This window comes from Xiphophorus couchianus, chromosome 18 (assembly GCF_001444195.1).
Source record: "Xiphophorus couchianus chromosome 18, X_couchianus-1.0, whole genome shotgun sequence".
Classification (NCBI taxonomy): Eukaryota; Metazoa; Chordata; class Actinopteri; order Cyprinodontiformes; family Poeciliidae; genus Xiphophorus; species Xiphophorus couchianus.
The window spans coordinates 31,384,916-31,403,700 of NC_040245.1; the positions used below are offsets into that span (position 1 = coordinate 31,384,916).

An 18,785-nucleotide genomic window follows, 5' to 3' on the forward strand; every position below is an offset into this window, starting at 1 on the left:
CCTAATTAGTTATCCATTTCCTTTATCGTCGTTAACTTTGTGAAGTAACAGGAAGTACCTTTACTTCTGCCCATTTCACCGAGAAGGCTCTTGCTGCAGCCATAATGAGAAGGGGTGGGACTTTAGTGTCCTAGCTTCAGCTAGTTATTATTGGCTTTCACTACTGCCAAGTGTTTGGTTTCCTAGGCAGCGGCAGGAGGAGGAGCTTATCTGCTGGACTAGTTGTCCTGCCACATCACAACATAGGTAAACCAGTCGCCCGCAGCAATAAAGGTACAAACAGTTAAAATACGTAGAATTACATCCACTGTGATGATTGGTAGAGTCTAATTTAGTTGAACTACCGAATGAACTCAAATATGTTTTAATAAGAAAGGTATTTTGCTCCGAGTTCTGTCCCAACTGGACACGGTTAGCTTAATGTAGCTAGCTAGCGAACTAGCTAAGAAGTTCTAGCAAAGAGGGAAAGGAGAATTGAAGGCTTGATTGGAAGCAGTTGGTTCTAAATATGAAAATATTTCTGTATCAGTTTAAGCGAAGGGAGGCACATGAATGCAATCTGAAATTAGTAAAACATTATTAGGAGAGTCATTCATGTAAATGGGGCATTCCCTGGCCGGGACAGTTGTGAACCACCTCAGCTGGGAGAAATGTTTAATTTGTGTTTGAAAATTAAACATGTTAATCCACAAAGATAGTTTATACAAAGCAGTGCGGTTTCAATTTATCCGGTAGCCAGTTCAGGATGTAGTTACTACACAAGACCCCATCTTAAACGATGCAAAGGCTAAAAAGCAATAGCAATGCCATTTCTGTTTGTTCTCTATTCAAACAGTGTGTTTCTTTTTTTCACTCCTCATTCTGGTTGTGTCGTGTGGCAGGTCCTGCAGCCATGGCAAAGGACCCCTTAGCCGAGGCGGGCTTCTATTTTGATGAGCTCAACAAGCTGCGGGTGCTTGAGCCTGATGTCAGCCAGAAGACTTCAGAGTTAAAGGAGGAGTGCAAAGAGTTTGTGGACAGTAAGCATGCGATCCTTTTTTTCCTCAGATTTTAAGTCTGTGTTGATTTCATTCATGCACCCCATTATGTGTCCAAACATAATGTTTGGACACATAATGGGGTGTCCAAACATGTGTCTGTGCAGAAATCGGACAGTTTCAGAAGATTGTCGGTGGTCTAATCGAGATGGTCGATGAACTGGCAAAAGAAGCAGAAACGGAAAAAATGAGGGTGAGGCAGACATAGAAAGATGCATTTTGACGTGCTTCACCCCAAGGTAATTTTCCACCGCAACACGCAAACGTCCCCATTCACTCTCAGAGCGTGTAGTTCCACACGACAGGATTTGTTGCCGTGCGCTTGCGCAGTATGAAGGAAAGAGAAGATGGCAGCACAGGCAGGCTGCGAAGTGAGATAAATGTGATCGGTTTTGGTGATTGGCAACAGAAGACAGTGATCGGCGATCACCGATCATACACTTTTTCACGGAAATCGGCCGATTATGATCGGTGGCCGATTTATCGGCACACCTCTACTTTTGATTAGTGCCATTTGGGTAGTTTCTGTTGTCATTGTAATTTAAAAAGAGTAAACACAGATGTTTGACAATAAATAGCTTCACTCAACCACTAACCCTGAGAGAAAATAGTTTTTATCTTTCATATTCTCTAAAAAAATTGGCCAAAGAAATCCTTCAGGGTACATACACTGTGTGCACAAATATTACTCAAGTTGTAGTTTTGAGGATTCATTTTATTGTTGAACAACTACAGTACTCTCAGTCAATCCAAAATGTTAATAAACTCTCAAACCTGAATATTTAAGAAAATAAAAGTGAGGTTTTGGCTTTTTAGGAACACATCTATGTGTGCACAATTATTGTGCATACATAGACATAGTACAGAATTATTTGCAACTGAAATAAAACTGAAAACTTTCCCATCTCACTTGTTTATTATCATCGGCTATAGTGAGAATAATAAACAGACAACTCAAAATTGACAAATAAACATTTCTGACTTTTAAAAAACAAATCAGTGACCAATATAGCCACCCTTCTTTTCAATAACATTCATGAAGTCTGTCAGTTTCTTGATCTGTTGACGATCACAGCCTCCCAGACACTAGTCAGAGATGTGAACTGTTTTCCTTCATCTAAATCTCCCGTTTAAGAAGGGCCCACAAGTTCTCATTGGGGTTTAGGTCTGATGAGGAAGGGGGCCACTGCATTATTCTTTCATCATTAAGGCCTTTACTGGTTAGCCATATAGTGGAGTACTCTGATGCTCGATGGAGCATTGTCCTGCATAAAAATCATAGTCTTCTTGAAAGATGCAGACTTTTTCATATCACTGCTTGAAGAAAGTGTCTTCTAAAAACTGGCAGAAGTTTGGGAGTAGATTTTGAGTCTTATCTCCAACCAGTAAAGGTCCAACTAGCTCATCTTTAAAAATGTCAGCCCAAACTAGTACCCTGCCTCCACCTTGCTGGCATCTGATGTGAAGTATAGCTCTGTGCCCTTTCCTGATCCAGCCACAGGCCCATCCATCTAGCCCGTCAAGAGTCACTCTCATCTCATCAGCCCATAAAAGTTTACTTACCCTGGTGATTTTGGCCTCAGAACATACACACAAGTAGTTTCTATTGTCATTATGATTTAAAAAGAGTAAACACTGTTTGACAATAAATGGCTTCACCCAACCATACAAAACTCAGAAATGGTTTTAATGAGACAAACTGTGAAATATTTCAAAAGGGGGGATTAAGTACAGTAAGTAAGTAATGAGTAAGAAACCATATCAAGTATAATTGACTAAATGTTTCGATTTGATGATGACAATCTAAATAAAATATATTTTTTCTATCCTAATTTTCTATTCGTCAGGCAATTGGAGCCAGAAACCTGCTGAAGTCTGTGGCAAAGCAACGAGAGGCGCAGCAGCAGCAGCTTCAGGCTCTAATAGCGGAAAAGAAAATGCAGCTGGAGAGGTAAGAGGAAGAAGTGATGTGAGTTTCAAGACAATGTTCGAAGAGAAAGTTAAACACGGTTTCTCAGTCCTAAGGACGGTTTTGAGCTGATCATCACACACTGTTGTGGAAAAGGCTTTGTTTTTAAAAAAGTTATTCTGGTTTTGCTTTCTTGTTACACATGAATAAAACAACTTTTAATATCAAGCAAAGGTAACTAGAGTAAATAGAAAATACAGATTTTGAAGGATGCTTTAATACATCAGTGGAAAAAAGCTTCGCCTGTGTGAAAAAGTAATTTCCCCCGAACTCCAATAGTGGATATCTTTTGGAAATGTGAGCTGGATCTTCATGTTTTGTTTGGTTTTGGTCCTCAAAGTCTCCCATAAAGGGCAGGTTTGTCTGGTCTACTTCATGCTGTTGAATTATGAACTCTGACTTGAACTGAGGCTAGTGAGTGCTGTGCTTCTTTAGATATAGCTCTGCGTTCTTTTGTAAGCTCTTGGATGAGTTTCTGATATCTTTCTGAAGTAATCTTGGTTAACCAACCCTTTCTCCAAAGGCTCCGGTTCCACGTTCCACGTTTTCTACATTTGTGGATACTCTAAGACAGTTAGACTGCTAGAGTCTAACTGTCTTAAGATTTATAAGCTTCTTTAGGAGATTTTATGTTTCTACAAGTAAAGCTGTAATCAGGGTTGTGTGTGGCAAGGAATATTGGAGCTAGTATTCTTACAGATATTTAAAAAGTATGATCATATAAAACTGCTTCCTACATTGAATTAGGTTATTTTTATCTATTTTTATCTAATATACTAGTATAATCTAATAATGTTATTTTTATCTAACATTATTAGATTATACTAGTATATTAGTTTAATGATCTAAGCATTTATGAGACAAGAAAGCAAATATAAAGTATTATGAGAAATAGCATTGACTAAACCCAGTTCCACAGGCTGATGCTGTTTGACTTCAGTCTGTTTTTTTTTTTTTGTGAGTGAGTCATGTTTTTGTTTCAGGTACCGTATTGAGTATGAAGCCCTGTCCAAAGTAGAATCCGAGCAGAACGAGTTCATTGACCAGTTTATTCTGCAGAAGTGATGACATGATTCAGCAACACAGCAGCCTGTTTCCAGAGTGCCTGTACCAGTCCAGTTCCTCCTGCTGCAACCTCTTTTCTGAAGCTGCCAATAAACTCCAGCTTTGAAAAGAAACGCACACACACATCACCTGTTAACACCACTTATCTCAGATATGGTTGTGTGTGAGACAGACAGCTGCTGACTGAAACAGCTGCAGCAACCCAGGGATTTCCAGAAGCGGAGTGCTGGAATACCTTCGGAACATTCAGTTCACACCAACTGGATCGGCGTCCATGATCACTTTAAGGGAGATGGATCTATTTATATGCAAAAAAAATATTTATAATGAAAATTATTTATACTGAAAGATTGCTATGTATATCTAGTTTTATTACCTTTTCTATTGACTGTGTTGTATTTGCATGCATTTGTAAATGAGTTGGATTCAATACAAGCAGATCAGGATTCATTCCATCATTCTGGTGAAACAGCCAGTCATGTTTGTGTCATAGTTGCAATCTTCATCAACCATCCCGACAGTTTTACTTGAAATGCTGTTTTCTGCTAATTGAAATGCTGTTTTCTGCTAAAATGTTGCAGATGAGTTGGTAATGTTTAATATCCATTCCATATCATATTCAGAATGGCTTAAATAAAGCATTTTGAAACTTCTACACTTGACCATGTAGTTTTTTATATAAACCAGGTGGCGTTTTCACACTGTACAGGTGGCAATGGTAGTGTCATTGAAGGCACTCCTGGATCAGTTTTTCTGTAATTGTGTGCATGCTTTGTCTTGTCAAAGCCCCAGTCGGTTTTTGTAGATGGCTGCTCTGGTTCTGCTGAAGGTTTCTTCCTGTTACAGGAGTTTTCCCATCCACTGTCGCTACAAGCGTGTCCAGGAGCAAATGCTGCAGTCAGCATCATGAAGCATGATGCTTAGATGGAAAACTTCAACAGTTTGAATAATAAACTAAACTTGGAATGTTTTGTGTAAAAACTAGGATGGAATTGGACTGTATGTGACCGAGTCTGTCTATGGCTGGATTGACCATATGTTTGTGTATAAATTATAGTTTCTTCTGTAAAGTGCTATTAAATTTCTTGTGAATTGGTAAAATTGAATTCAATTAGAAAAGAAGAAGTCTGTTTATTTCTGCTGTGTTTCTATAGCAACACCAGTTTTAAATGTCATGTACGGTGCCTTGCATACACATCTCCACCATTTTGCATCATGTTACAACTACAAACTTTAATGCACTATAGTGAGATAGTATTGGATAGAGTATAACAAAGTGTTAGGAAAATTATACAACATTCTTAAAATGTGCAATGTGGTATATCTGGGACTCCTTTAATCTGGTGCATCTGACTGCTTTCACTAGTCACCTGGCAGCCAGCAAAGCTCACCTTCCACTGTACAATTGTGCTGTTTTGTATTGGCAGTCACATTCAGTCCACTGAAGTTTCTGGTTGTCATGTTACATGTGTCTGAGATGAAAATTATTCATGTTGAAACTAGAAGACCTGGAACACCAAAATCCACACAGCAGCATTCAGATTTGAAATAATGAACAGTAAACTTCTTGCATTGAAATAATGTATTGGAAACAAAACAATATTTTACAGCACATGATGTCCTCGTGGCTGATGGAGGCTACTTCTTCTTGGTATACTGTAAATAAATAAATATGAATTAAAAATGATGACCATGCATGTAATAAAAACTAAATGTTTACCCTGCCACTCTCACTTTATCTAAAATCCATTCTGCATCCTTGACGGCCCTCTGGATGATCATCTGTATCCTCTCTGGGTCGTCTTCGTCTGAGTGGCTGTTGTAGCCCTAGTGAGAAGCAGCAGAAGATCAGATTTGTGTTGGTTTTAAATCCACTGAAAGACAAACTGTGTTTACAAATCTAGAGAAAGATTTAATGCCCAAATTCTTGGTTTTATGTAGACAATAAATGTTGATTTTTAACATAAAGCATTGCTGCTTGAGAGGGTAGCTTAAAGTTCTTAAACTAAGGTGAGCAAATTGGTTAGTATCAATGAATAATATGGAGCATCGCATTAACTGCGTTTCCATTACACATATACAAAAATCTTTGTCTATACTGTGGTAATGTTGACAATTGTGCAATTGTGGTGTTTCCATTAAATAAAAAATGAAATACAAATCACACGTGAATAAGCTTGTTCGTGTATTACATCATTAAAAAATGGCAGGGAGGGATGTAAACAGTTACAGTGGAGAAAACTAGTATTTGATACTTTGTCAGTTTTGCAAGTTCTCCCACTTGCAAAGCATGTTAAAGTATCATTTTATCATAGGTACTGTTCAACTGTGAGTGATGGAATCTAAAACAAAAATCCAGAAAATCATATTTTATGATTTTTAAGTAATTAATTTGCATTTTATTGCATGACATAAGTATTTGATACATCTAAATAAAAATCAAACAATATTTGGTACAGAAACCTTTGCTTGTAATTACAAATATCAGACGTTTTCTGTAGTTCTTGATGAGGTTTACACACACTGCAGCAGGGATTTTGGACTACACCTCCATACAGATCTTCTCCACATCTTTCAGGTTTCAAGGCTGTTGCTGGGCAACAGTGGCCTTCAGTTCTCTAAACAGATTTTCTATAGGGTTCAGGTCTGGAGACTGGCTAGGCCACCCCAAGACCTTGAAAGGCTTCTTCTGGAGCCACTCCTTGGTTATCCTGGCTATGTGCTTCAGGTTGTTCTCATGCTGGAAGACTCAGCCACGACCCATCTTCAACACCTTTACTGAGGGAAGGAGGTTGTTGGCTAAGACCTCCTGATACACAGCCCCATCCATCATCCCCTCAACACGGTGCAGTCATCCTGTACCCTTTGCAGAAAAATATCCCCAAAGAATGATGTTTCCACTTCCATATTTCATGGTTGGGATGGTGGTTTTGGCGTTGTACTCATGCTCCTCCTTCCTTCAAACACGAGGAGTGGTGTTTAGGCTAGAAAGCTCTACTTTTGTCTCTTCAGACCTTCTCCCATGTTTCCTCTGGATCATCCAGATGGTCGTTGGTAAACTTCAGATGGGGTTGCACATAAGCTGGCTTGTGTAATCTATGGCTGTGTAGTGTATTACTATAGTAACTGGTAAGGCTGTGGTCCCATCTTTCTTCAGATCTTTAACCAGGTCTTGCTGTGTATTTTGTGCTGATCTCTCACTTTCCTCGTGATCATTGATTCCCCACAAGGAATTACATGGAGGCCCAGACTGAGGGAGAATAACAGCCATCTTGAACTTCTTCCATTTTCTTAGAATTGCACCAATAGTTGTTGCCTTCTCATCGAGCTGTTTGCCTGTTTTCCAGTAGCCCATCCCAGCCTTGTGCAGGTCTACTGCTTCATCCCTGATGTCTTTTCACAGTTCTCTGGTTTTGACCATTGTGGAGTTTGTTTGATTGAGTGTACAGTCAGGTGCACTGTTAATACAGGTAATAAGTGGAAAACAGGAGGGCTTCTTAATTATTGTTTTAGATTCTATCACAGGCTGCACAGTGGCACAGTTGGTAGCACTGCTGCCTTGCAGCAAGAAGATCCTGGGTTCGATTCCCGACCCAGGGTCTTTCTGCATGGCGTTTGCATATTCTCCCTGTGCATGTGTGGGTTCTCCCTGTGAACATGTTTTCCACAGTCCAAAAACATGACTGTCAGGTTAATTGGTCTCTAAATTCTCCTTAGGTGTGAGTGTGTGTGTGTATGGTTGTTTGTCCTGTCTCTGTGTTGCCCTGCAACAGACTGGCGACCTGTCCAGGGTGTACCCTGCCTCTTGCCTGAAATGTCTCGCTGGAGATAGGCACCAGCACCCCTCCCAACCTGTACCCAGGGACAAGGGTGTGCAGAAGATGGATGGGATGGATTCTGTCTCCCACTTTGTAACCTGCAAAAGTGGGAGTGTTTCAAATATTTGCTCTCCCCACTGTACAACAGATATATTTATAATAATCAGCCATCAAAGGAGACGTCGGCGTCTCATTCAGGCGTTTGAGCGACAAGCCTCTTATTGGGACCCTATCCTACATCAGACTGTTGATCATGTGTCTTATCTGATGCAAAAAAAAGGGTTTCCATTGCAGTTTTGAAAAATATATCCATTTGATACGGTGCAAAAAACTACCCCATTCCAGCACAAAAAGTTTTTATTAAAAAAAGAGTTGTTTTTTTTATTTGCGTGTTTCTATTGAGTTAATTTATTTTCATAATTTCAACTTCTGCAATTTTATGGTTGATGACAACATCAACCATAAAATTGCAGTGATGCTTTATCAAAGGGACGACTTGCTTAAGACAACATGATCCTCCAGCCAATCAGAACACGTGAAAGGCTTACCTGTCGTATGGCGTGCCGGTAATGCTGCTGCATGGCTGCTGATGGTAACTGCCTGCAGCATCGCAGCAGGTGTCGATAGAGCTGCATGGGTGTGTGGATCAGCTCTGTCCCAGCTAAAGGTGCCATTTCTTCTGCCTTAACAGGAGAGTGCTGCAGGTAAGGTGAACATTACTCATTAATTTGTATCAGGGTGATGAAAACATGTTAATTATTCTGAGCAAAGAGAAAAATAACATGTAACCATCAACAGTTAAAGAAATGTGTTTAATCTTTGTTTAGTTTCTGTAGATCAAATAAAAACTGCAATCATCAACCAAGATCTGATATTTAAATCTATGTTTGGATTTTTTTGTCTTTCAAAAGAATGCTCAAACCTAATGTTCCCAAACACCCCAGTTTCACTGTCAAACTGGGGGGTTTCACAGTTTAGATGAGAGGAAAAAGTTTTTCTCTTTTCTAAAGTAACGTTCGATAAGTAGGACAAAGGATGGTAGAGTATCAAAAATTGTACTCAAGTAAGAGTAGCACAACTTGTTCAACTTTTATGAAAATAAAAAGTAATTGTAATTGTAATTACTCAAGGAAGACTAGAAAACTATTCTGTAAAAAGAACTGATTAAAATATAATCAATATTTCATTGTTATGTTATTGTTCAACAATAACATATGGCATGTTCTGTCTTTATTACAGAACAGAAAAGCAATGATTTATCACATCACACCTAACACAGCTGAACATGTTAATAATATTGTTATATAATTATATGTTATAAAAGTATAATCTAAAATAATTTTTCAGATTCTATTAAATTAAAAAAATAATATATATAGAGAGATGCTGTGGGCAGGAAGGTTCTCTGGTAGCAGTCAGTCTTGCACTGAATCATAAGAAGCCTCTGACTGAAGATTGTTGCTATATGACACTAAAGGTAAAGGTAATTTTATTTATATAGCACATTTTCAGCAACAATGCAATATAAAGTGCTTAACTGTGATGACAGTCTTATAACTGTCAACACATGCTAACGGCTAAGTATCCAGGCAACAGAGTTAATTTTCCACAGTAACGTGTCCTGGATGACATCATAAGTGGTTAGCAGTTCTGCTGGTCTACCACCGCAGTGAAGTTAGTTTCAAGTTGGATATTCGATATTCGAGCTCCGCGGAGTAAGCGGCGTTTAGCTCAAGGTTGATCCGATTTATGAACGTTACTGTCGGCCAGCGGTTCTCTATCGCTCCCGGCCGCAGCGTCCGAAGGTTCACTTAGGGACTATCAACAAATTACCGAACCAAACATTCCTATCAAAGAAATGTTAATAAATGCCTTGAATTGTAACCAACTAACTAATTGTCATTGCTAATTCATGCTTTTACATGAGCCAAAATAGCATCTATAAAATTTTAAAGTCATATACAATATTTTCAATAATTTTAATATTAAATAATATAATGTTTTCTTCAATAGCTTCCAGGTCATGTGACCTAATGACTCAAAATCACTTTGAAATAATTATAATAGTCTCTATAGATGAGGCACAGACATTTGATTTCCATTTTTAGCCATTTTCCATTTTTTATTAATTTTTCTTGTCAAAATTGAGGGTTTTTCTTCAATAGCTTCCAGGTCATGTGACCTAATGGCTCAAAATCACTTTGAAATAATTATAATAGTCTTTATAGATAAAGGCACAGTCATTTGTTTTCCATTTTTGATTAATTTTCCAATTTTTAGGAATTTTTTACGTCAAAATTGAGGGTTTTTATTCAATAGCTTCCAGGTCATGTGACCTAATGACTCTAAATCACTTTGAAACAATTACAATAGTCTCTATAGATGAGGCACAGACATTTGATTTCCATTTTTAGCCATTTTCCATTTTTTATTAATTTTTCTTGTCAAAATTGAGGGTTTTTCTTCAATAGCTTCCAGGTCATGTGACCTAATGGCTCAAAATCACTTTGAAATAATTATAATAGTCTTTATAGATAAAGGCACAGTCATTTGTTTTCCATTTTTGATTAATTTTCCAATTTTTAGGAATTTTTTACGTCAAAATTGAGGGTTTTTATTCAATAGCTTCCAGGTCATGTGACCTAATGACTCTAAATCACTTTGAAACAATTACAATAGTCTCTATAGATGAGGCACAGACATTTGATTTCCATTTTTAGCCATTTTCCATTTTTTATTAATTTTTCTTGTCAAAATTGAGGGTTTTTCTTCAATAGCTTCCAGGTCATGTGACCTAATGACTCTAAATCACTTTGAAATAATTATAATAGTCTCTATAGATGATGCATAGACATTTATGTTTTATGTTTTTATTTTATAATTCTTAGGAATATTTTCCTTAAAGTTTAAGATTGTTGCTTAATAGCTTTCAGATTACGTCATAAAATGACTTCAAATCTCTTTGAAATCATTCAAGTACACTTTATACATCACACATAGCATCAATGCCAAACAAACATATTACATTTTCATTTTCCACAGATATTTTCAAAAAGTATTTCGAACAATAATGAACACAGTTTCTAGTTTCAAGATTAACTACACAATACACATTTCCAACTGCCTTTTTTTTTCTTTTGAAATTCTGTGCTCTTCATATTTATGCACAGGGCATGGTACCATCGGTCACAGTTGTCACACTGGATCTGTTCACAAATACAAGAAAATATACATGTTTAGCAGTACTGAACTTACTCATCTCCTGTCACACAGTTTGGTGTTTACTTGCTTGTCATTTGTTATATAAAACATTTCATGGCTCCCAAGAGTTATTTCCTGTGTCTACTTCTGAAATTTACATTGACAACTCTTGATTTCTCACCCAGTCTGTCATTCCAGGGCCAGACCCCGGGGCTTTGTATGCAGTGCACATCGCACACCAACAGTGGTCATCGAATACTGTAATCAAGAAGAAATATACAGCATAATATACAGCATATTCAAACAATAATTAGCTCTTTTGTTTTATACATATATATATATATGTATAAAACAAAAGAGCTAATTATTTCAGAAAATTCATTTAAAATTATTAATACTTGGAGATTACTTAAAATACATTTGTAAAGTAACTTCTCTAAATTATCAAGGTTGCATATCGTTTAGGTATTTTTGTCTGTTTGGATTGGCACTGTTGGTGGTTTATATTTTGTTAAATGGAATTTGCATTTTGTAATGTTTTTATGTTTTTATTGACCTCACGGGCTGCAGGAGCTAATGAGGGCAGACCCTATCTAAGTTGACAGAGTCATTGAAACAGTGAATTAATCGAACTGTCAAGATGTGCTTGTCACAAAGAAATCAAAACTTAGTGTTCCCCAGCGAAAGCAGCGAGATCTGTTTAGTTTTGTTATCTTTATTGTAAGTTCATGTTTTGTATTACAATGTTTGTATATGTTTTAGTTTTCACATTTATTGAGGTTATTGTGGTGACTTTGATGATGGTGGTTGATCTTAATCAAATAAAATAAAAAACCTTAAATTCACCAGTCGAGACTGGTTCAGTAATGAAAGAGATGGGGAGATTCTAAAATATATATGTGTGTATGTTTATGTATTGTAAGTCGAAATGAAAGACATGCACATATGGTATACCTGATGCATCAAGGATTTGAAGAGCGAGAGTTCTTCTTTCACTTTTCATTGCCTTTTTTGTTGTGTCAAAATCTACATCTGGCATCAGAGGGAAGGCTTCCATCAAAGCTTTTGCCATCTAAAGAAAAAAAAAAGTTTTTAAAGACTTTTTTTATTGCATTATAATGCATCAGACTTAAACATTCATGTGGACATATATAGTGTATCCACACATACTAAAACAGGTATGTTTGTTAGTACAGATACCTGTAGTGAAACATCTAAATGTTTCAACATTTAGAAGATGATGGAAGAAGTGTAATTACAAATACTGTGTGGCATGTTGCACTGACCCCAGTTATGGGCTACTGTTGGGGGAGTCTGTATTCCTCCAAGTGAATACACACTCTTTCCACAATTCCGAAAGCCCATTTTAACTAACCATAGAGACTGTATTTGATGATAGACAACTTTTCTCTATAATAATTACACAGTGTCCACACTTGTATAACAAAAAACATGAACTCGTTAATTTACTTTGACTACAATAACTCCACAGCTGCTTCCGTCTTGTTGAATAGGGTGGCGCATTGTCCCCCCTTTCCATTGGATCCCAACCCAGTCTGTTTTTCCATGGCATGTCCTTCTCATTTTGAAGTATTCTCTGGATAACAAACAAAATGATTTGTGTAAGAGCAATTGTATTCTGTAATTACACTCATAAGACAACTCACGCTTTCCTCTTATCAGTTTCTATTAACAACAACAATGTTAAGTTTATTGAAATTAATATTTACATAAATATTTAAATTAATGTAAATATTTTTTACACAATATATTTGTAAAAAATATTAAGGATAATATATTTCCATAATGTATTCTTAAATCTGAATGTCACATACATTAAGATTTTTAACTCAATCTCTATGTGGTCACTTTGCAAATTTATTAATTTTTAATACATTTTAAAAATTTATTAGAGCTTTATTTACTGTATTCTTTTAGCTGCCTTTTGGGAGTCCACAAGCTCAGATGATACTTGTGCAGGATCTATTAGGAACACAGTTCTGGCTTCTGCATTGATGTACTAAAACAGATCAACAAAGGAAAGGGGCATAACAAAGAAAAATTTCATTAAAACTAATGTGAATATGTCATGCTCTATCCAAACCATAAAATGAAAAAATATTTATTATAGACAAAAAATTACAAACCAGCAACTTCCAGTGATTGTTGTTCACAAGGACAAATGACAGAACTGCTTCATAGTTGTCAAAGTTTACCTGAAATGGCATTTAAAAATGTTCAAAATTTAAATGTTAACATAAAGAAAAACTTTAAGCACATGTCTCGCAATTAATCTTTTCCCACATGTCAGTATTTACTTTTACTTCAAATTTTTCTTTTCAATGACAAGGTGTTTTAAAAATGATAAAATAATCAATACACTGTTTTACAAGAATTAAGGTGTTAAATATTGCCCTGTACAGGCTGCTGTGGGATGGTGTAAAGCTTGCAGTGATGTTGATGTTAGTTAGTAGGACACATACAAGATATCAAATGAAATTGCTTAGCCAAGATTAATGTGGGTGCAACTAGATCAAGATTCTTACTTCTACTTTATTAAATGATTGACATTTACATTACTCTGAAATCCTATATGTAGTGTCTAGTACAGAATTTTTTTTAAAATGTGGAATTAATTATGTAATGTTTTCTAAAGAAGTTGTCCAGCCTTACTGCCATGTTCAGCTCTTCATTTGCATGGATAACCATATATATGACACTTATATTTGGAACTTGCATGGCAGTGAACAATTACATTAATTTTGTCAAGTGTTTCAATGTTTAAAACAGCCAAGTAGTCAGTAAAACATGGCAATTCTTTCAGAAGACTCTTTTAAAACCAACTCAGCTTTTAATTCAAACCTTTTCAAAAAACTAAATCTTGTTCTTCTTTTTATCAACAAGCACACATATTTGCCAAAAACCCATTACATATGATTTCATGTTAGAAGTAATTTTGTTGTCAATTTTGTAGCTCTGTGTAAATGATGTGTAACTGTGAAAGTTCTGTTCATTCATCTTATAATGACATAATATAGCAACAAAGAAATCCATTACCTTTGGTAAACTTTGTCTAGGAAGCTCAGTTCTGTCCCCGAACAAAATCACACCAGCTGAGTAGTGATTCAGGATGTAGAAGGTGTCCATGACTCCCAATGCATGGGCAGCCACATGCAGAAGGCTTTCAATGATCTGCACAAGGAATATCAGCATTTCCACATATTAAACATGCATCCAAAAGTCTTCTCATACAAATCTCAAAATTGGTTTGTATTAATATTGAAAATGAAGATGTTTTATAAATGACTGAAACAAACACATACCTCCCCTGTCAACCACTGATATGGTCGAAGAGTGCACAAGTCAGAATGATGAATCACAATGCTCCAACCTTTAATCTGTGACGGAACAACTGCTACTACAACTTCTGTGTCACTCTTTTTCCAAAGCAAGGTTAACTGCAAATCAGATATACAAAGAAAAAAAAATCAAAACATTTGAAAGTAATACAATAAAAATGTATATTTTACAAAATTTAAATAATACTTTATGCTAACAGCCAGCCATAATAAAGACAAAATCTATACCAGACTGCAATACATAGATGTCAATTATGTTATCCCATGTTAACCACATTATGAAATTGTGAAATGCAGGCTATTATTACTTGTTTACTGCTAATGAAATTTCAGAAATGAATATTACTAAAAAATTTTATCAGATAATTTCATTGTTTTTAACAAACTAATTCTTTATGTGGAACTGCAACAGAGCCTCAAAGGTAGGTGAAACCTTACCTGTGATTCTTTATTATTATCATCATCATCAGCTTTGGTGATTTGTTTGTTTGTGCCTTTGGAAGTTCTGGGATTGGGTAATGTCTTTGGGGGATTGAAATACTTGGATTTGGTCTTTGTCTGACCAGCAGAACTTTCCCTCTTGTTCCATTTTTCTTTGGGATCATCCGCCTCTTGTTCCATTTTTCTTTGGGATCATCCGCCGGTTTAGTCAAAACTCTGACAGTTTTGTCCAGAAGTTTGTCTGGCAGACCATGCTGCATAACATGTTCAACATACCGACCTTGTAAAGATGTATACAATTTTGTGATGAAGTCTGCTGGTCTGAGGTACTTTTTTTTGGCCAAGATGTTCTTTTTTACCAAGCCAAACCACAGCTCCACATGGCAGTTTGTTTCTCTTGATTTGCTTGTTTTATTTGTTGCAGCAGATGTGGGTGTTTTGTACCGTGTTAAGTCGCCAAGTAACATTCCGCTCCACAGTGGGATGATTCTACGGTGGCCGATAGGTGCAAATGCGCAGCAAAAGAGAAAACATGCAAACAAACAAAAAACACGCGCACAAATTAAATGCGGCAAGCAAAAAGCGAATGAAATGCAGCAAACAAAAAGAGAGATGCAAACAAAAAAGAAGACACCCCCGAATGAAATGCAGCAAACAAAAAGAGAGACGCAAACAAAAAAGAAGACACCCCCGAATGAAATGCAGAAAACAAAAAGAGAGACGCAAACAAAAAAGAATACACCCCCGAATGAAATGCAGCAAACAAAAAGTGTTGAAAACGGAAGTGCTCCAGACCACTAGGGGGAGTCAAAGAAAATAGTATTCATTTCTATGGGACCAGATGCAAGATTCAGAGAAAGAAATTTGAAAGAAAGTAAAGGTACGTATTACTATATTTCTTTTCAGATACGCCGTCTTTTATAATATTATAGAATAACAGAATAATTTATGGGTAGCGTGATAGACTTTGTGTCAGTCATACCGTTCTGGGCTCGGTCTCGACTCTTTGACTCCCCCTAGTGGTCTGGAGCACTTCCGTTTTCAACACTTTTTGTTTGCTGCATTTCATTCGGGGGTGTCTTCTTTTTTGTTTGCGTCTCTCTTTTTGTTTGCTGCATTTCATTCGGGGGTGTCTTCTTTTTTGTTTGCGTCTCTCTTTTTGTTTGCTGCATTTCATTCGCTTTTTGCTTGCCGCATTTAATTTGTGCGCGTGTTTTTTGTTTGTTTGCATGTTTTCTCTTTTGCTGCGCATTTGCACCTGTCGGCCACCGTATGATTCCCATGTAGTTCTTCACAAGCACATCAACTATACCAGGACAGCAGTAATGATTTTCTGTGATCTCTGATTCCTCGGACAGAATGTCAACCTGAGCTTGGTCCCGTAAAACTTGGAAAGTCTTTGTAAATGGTGTGTTAGCAATAATGCTGTTGCTTTTGTCACTTTTGCTGTGTTGTGCTTCTGCTGTATGCTGGCCATCTTCATCTTTCTCTGACTTGTTGTTGGAGATACAGCTGTTGAGGTATGCTTGACTTGTTTGTACTAAGGGGTTGCAATGTTTTGCATCAAATAGTACACACATGTTGTAAAACACCTCCATGGCAAGTTGGAGGTTATTGCAGTTTAAAAGGGATGCAAAACAATAGCTTGCATACTCTTTTAAGCCTCGATCACGGGTCTTTTTCCCAAAAGCTTCTGTAACAGCCTTCATAATATGGGCAGAGCACAAGTGCAATACTGTGAAGTTTTTCATTACAACTTTATGTTCATGCACAATCTCAAACGCTCTATGTAGGTACTGTGAAATATCGCCTATTTTTGTATATTTTGTATATTTATATATTTATATTCGTATATTTTTGACAAGAAAAATTCCTAAAAAATGGAAAATTAATCAAAAATGGAAAACAAATGACTGTGCCTTATCTATAAAGACTATTATAATTATTTCAAAGTGATTTAGAGTAATTAGGTCACATGACCTGGAAGCTATTGAAGAAAAACCCTCAATTTTGACAAGAAAAATTAATAAAAAATGGAAAATGGCTAAAAATGGAAATCAAATGTCTGTGCCTCATCTATAGAGACTATTGTAATTATTTCAAAGTGATTTAGAGTCATTAGGTCACATGACCTGGAAGCTATTGAATAAAAACCCTCAATTTTGACGTAAAAAATTCCTAAAAATTGGAAAATTAATCAAAAATGGAAAACAAATGACTGTGCCTTATCTATAAAGACTATTATAATTATTTCAAAGTGATTTCGAGCCATTAGGTCACATGACCTGGAAGCTATTGAAGAAAAACCCTCAATTTTGACAAGAAAAATTAATAAAAAATGGAAAATGGCTAAAAATGGAAATCAAATGTCTGTGCCTCATCTATAGAGACTATTGTAATTGTTTCAAAGTGATTTTGAGTCATTAGGTCACATGACCTGGAAGCTATTGAAGAAAACATTATATTATTTAATATTAAAATTATTGAAAATATTGTATATGACTTTAAAATTTTATAGATGCTATTTTGGCTCATGTAAAAGCATGAATTAGCAATGACAATTAGTTAGTTGGTTACAATTCAAGGCATTTATTAACATTTCTTTGATAGGAATGTTTGGTTCGGTAATTTGTTGATAGTCCCTAAGTGAACCTTCGGACGCTGCGGCCGGGAGCGATAGAGAACCGCTGGCCGACAGTAACGTTCATAAATCGGATCAACCTTGAGCTAAACGCCGCTTACTCCGCGGAGCTCGAATATCGAATATCCAACTTGAAACTAACTTCACTGCGGTTAATCAACCTCATTTGTTTTTGCTGCTCCTCTTTAGCTCTCTGTCAGGCCATATGCTTAGCAAGATGGAAACAAATGTTGGAGCTGGAGATATTATTCTTGCCTATTAAGATTGATGGAAGAGATGCCTTGAACTTCATCCTTCTATTTCTCTGGCCTTCATGCGTCCATGAAGTCTTTTCAACTCCTCCCGGATGAGTGCAAATACTTCAGATGCTGTTTGAACTATTTGAACCAGGAGTAGCTGATCAGCTACTCTTGGCTGCAAAAACAATACCTGTTTACACGGTTACACATATTTCCCAAACTGTTAGTTCTAATCCCGTCTGGAATTTACAGACAGGGTTAAATTCTGTCTGTAATTTAATCTGGTGACAGACGGTGACAATGGTCACCAGATTCTAACCATCAGGTCGCGGTACCAGACAGCTGGGCTGAAATATTCACATCTTCTGAGACCTTTGATCAGAAAACAAAACTGTTCTGGCCTAAAGGAAATGCTTTAACTATATGTTTTATATAACTTCACTCCGTCTACTATCTGTTCTGCATTCTACATTTTTGCATGTTGAAAGCATTTAAATATGCTGGTATAGTGCAGGGAGCAGTCTGTACACAGAACAGCTAAGTTTACTCTTTACAATTACATTCTGACCACGAACAGAACCGAGCTTACTGTGTTCTGGACGGCTGCCGTCAGTAGATATCCAGATTCCTCATTATACTGCTACTTCTTCTTCTTTTGTTTTTTATTGGCGGATGGCAACCAACTTAAGGTGCATTTACCGCCACCTACCAGACTGGAGTGTGTTCATCAATGATCTCAGAGGAAATGTAATAATACACACCTCAATGGTATGCACGAATATGCAAATTCACATACATACACATACATACATACATACATATTTTAAATACGATTAAATAACCCATTGTTTTGTAAAAATCTAATTAATTGATTTCTAACAAAATTTGATTTATTTCCTAAAAGATTTATCATAGAAAATCCTATTTTGGGGATGTGCTGTGGTGGGTTCCCAAAAATTTAAAATAATTAACCCGTTCACCTCCAAAATTCTCACCTTCTTGAAATTTCCACTAT

General features: G+C 36.5%; 3 protein-coding genes across 7 annotated transcripts; 1 reads left to right on the top strand and 2 right to left on the bottom strand.

Annotated features, from left to right (window-relative positions):
- The first annotated feature begins 98 nt into the window (after positions 1–98).
- ift20 (intraflagellar transport 20 homolog (Chlamydomonas)) lies at positions 99–4,724 on the top strand. Of its 3 annotated transcripts, none has more exons than XM_027998863.1 (5): positions 99–246; positions 882–1,019; positions 1,145–1,230; positions 2,885–2,988; positions 3,969–4,724. In XM_027998863.1, the coding sequence occupies exons 2-5, from the start codon at positions 893–895 to the stop codon at positions 4,069–4,071; spliced, it is 420 nt and encodes a 139-aa protein (XP_027854664.1). In that variant the 5' UTR covers positions 99–246; positions 882–892; the 3' UTR covers positions 4,072–4,724. The 3 variants fall into 3 exon arrangements, with proteins under 3 accessions (XP_027854664.1, XP_027854663.1, XP_027854665.1); XM_027998862.1 differs by having other exon boundaries at positions 140–273; XM_027998864.1 differs by having other exon boundaries at positions 140–273; positions 3,990–4,724.
- Positions 4,725–5,638: 914 nt separating this feature from the next.
- lyrm9 (LYR motif containing 9) lies at positions 5,639–18,581 on the bottom strand. 3 transcript variants are annotated; one of them, XM_027998866.1, is made up of 5 exons: positions 18,360–18,581; positions 8,438–8,572; positions 7,881–7,987; positions 5,806–5,898; positions 5,639–5,727 (listed from the first exon to the last, which is right to left on the bottom strand). In XM_027998866.1, the coding sequence occupies exons 2-5, from the start codon at positions 8,496–8,498 to the stop codon at positions 5,710–5,712; spliced, it is 279 nt and encodes a 92-aa protein (XP_027854667.1). In that variant the 5' UTR covers positions 8,499–8,572; positions 18,360–18,581; the 3' UTR covers positions 5,639–5,709. The 3 variants fall into 3 exon arrangements, with proteins under 3 accessions (XP_027854667.1, XP_027854666.1, XP_027854668.1); XM_027998865.1 differs by lacking the exon at positions 18,360–18,581 and adding an exon at positions 17,787–18,342 and having other exon boundaries at positions 8,438–8,587; XM_027998867.1 differs by lacking the exon at positions 7,881–7,987 and having other exon boundaries at positions 8,438–8,587; positions 18,360–18,490.
- LOC114133181 (uncharacterized) lies at positions 10,743–14,485 on the bottom strand. Its single transcript, XM_027998861.1, has 8 exons — positions 14,414–14,485; positions 14,148–14,282; positions 13,238–13,306; positions 13,016–13,110; positions 12,561–12,687; positions 12,045–12,162; positions 11,272–11,348; positions 10,743–11,095 (listed from the first exon to the last, which is right to left on the bottom strand). Exons 2-8 carry the CDS (start codon positions 14,235–14,237, stop codon positions 10,985–10,987), a joined length of 687 nt encoding a protein of 228 aa, XP_027854662.1. The 5' UTR covers positions 14,238–14,282; positions 14,414–14,485; the 3' UTR covers positions 10,743–10,984.
- Positions 18,582–18,785: the final 204 nt, after the last annotated feature.

Excerpts from the sequence above, each read along its gene's own strand:
- ift20 (XM_027998863.1), top strand. The coding sequence starts at position 893 with ATGGCAAAGGACCCCTTAGCCGAGGCGGGCTTCTATTTTGATGAGCTC. Across the intron at positions 1,020-1,144 it reads GTGCAAAGAGTTTGTGGACA|AAATCGGACAGTTTCAGAAG; the intron begins GTAAGCATGCGA and ends GTGTCTGTGCAG. Across the intron at positions 1,231-2,884 it reads CAGAAACGGAAAAAATGAGG|GCAATTGGAGCCAGAAACCT; the intron begins GTGAGGCAGACA and ends TCTATTCGTCAG.
- lyrm9 (XM_027998866.1), bottom strand. The coding sequence starts at position 8,498 with ATGCTGCAGGCAGTTACCATCAGCAGCCATGCAGCAGCATTACCGGCA. Across the intron at positions 7,988-8,437 it reads ACCGGCACGCCATACGACAG|GTTACAAAGTGGGAGACAGA; the intron begins GTAAGCCTTTCA and ends CCACTTTTGCAG. Across the intron at positions 5,899-7,880 it reads TCTCCAGCGAGACATTTCAG|GGCTACAACAGCCACTCAGA; the intron begins GCAAGAGGCAGG and ends GCTTCTCACTAG.
- LOC114133181 (XM_027998861.1), bottom strand. The coding sequence starts at position 14,237 with ATGGACACCTTCTACATCCTGAATCACTACTCAGCTGGTGTGATTTTG. Across the intron at positions 11,349-12,044 it reads TCAAATCCTTGATGCATCAG|TATTCGATGACCACTGTTGG; the intron begins GTATACCATATG and ends TCTTGATTACAG. Across the intron at positions 11,096-11,271 it reads GCCCTGGAATGACAGACTGG|ATCCAGTGTGACAACTGTGA; the intron begins GTGAGAAATCAA and ends ATTTGTGAACAG.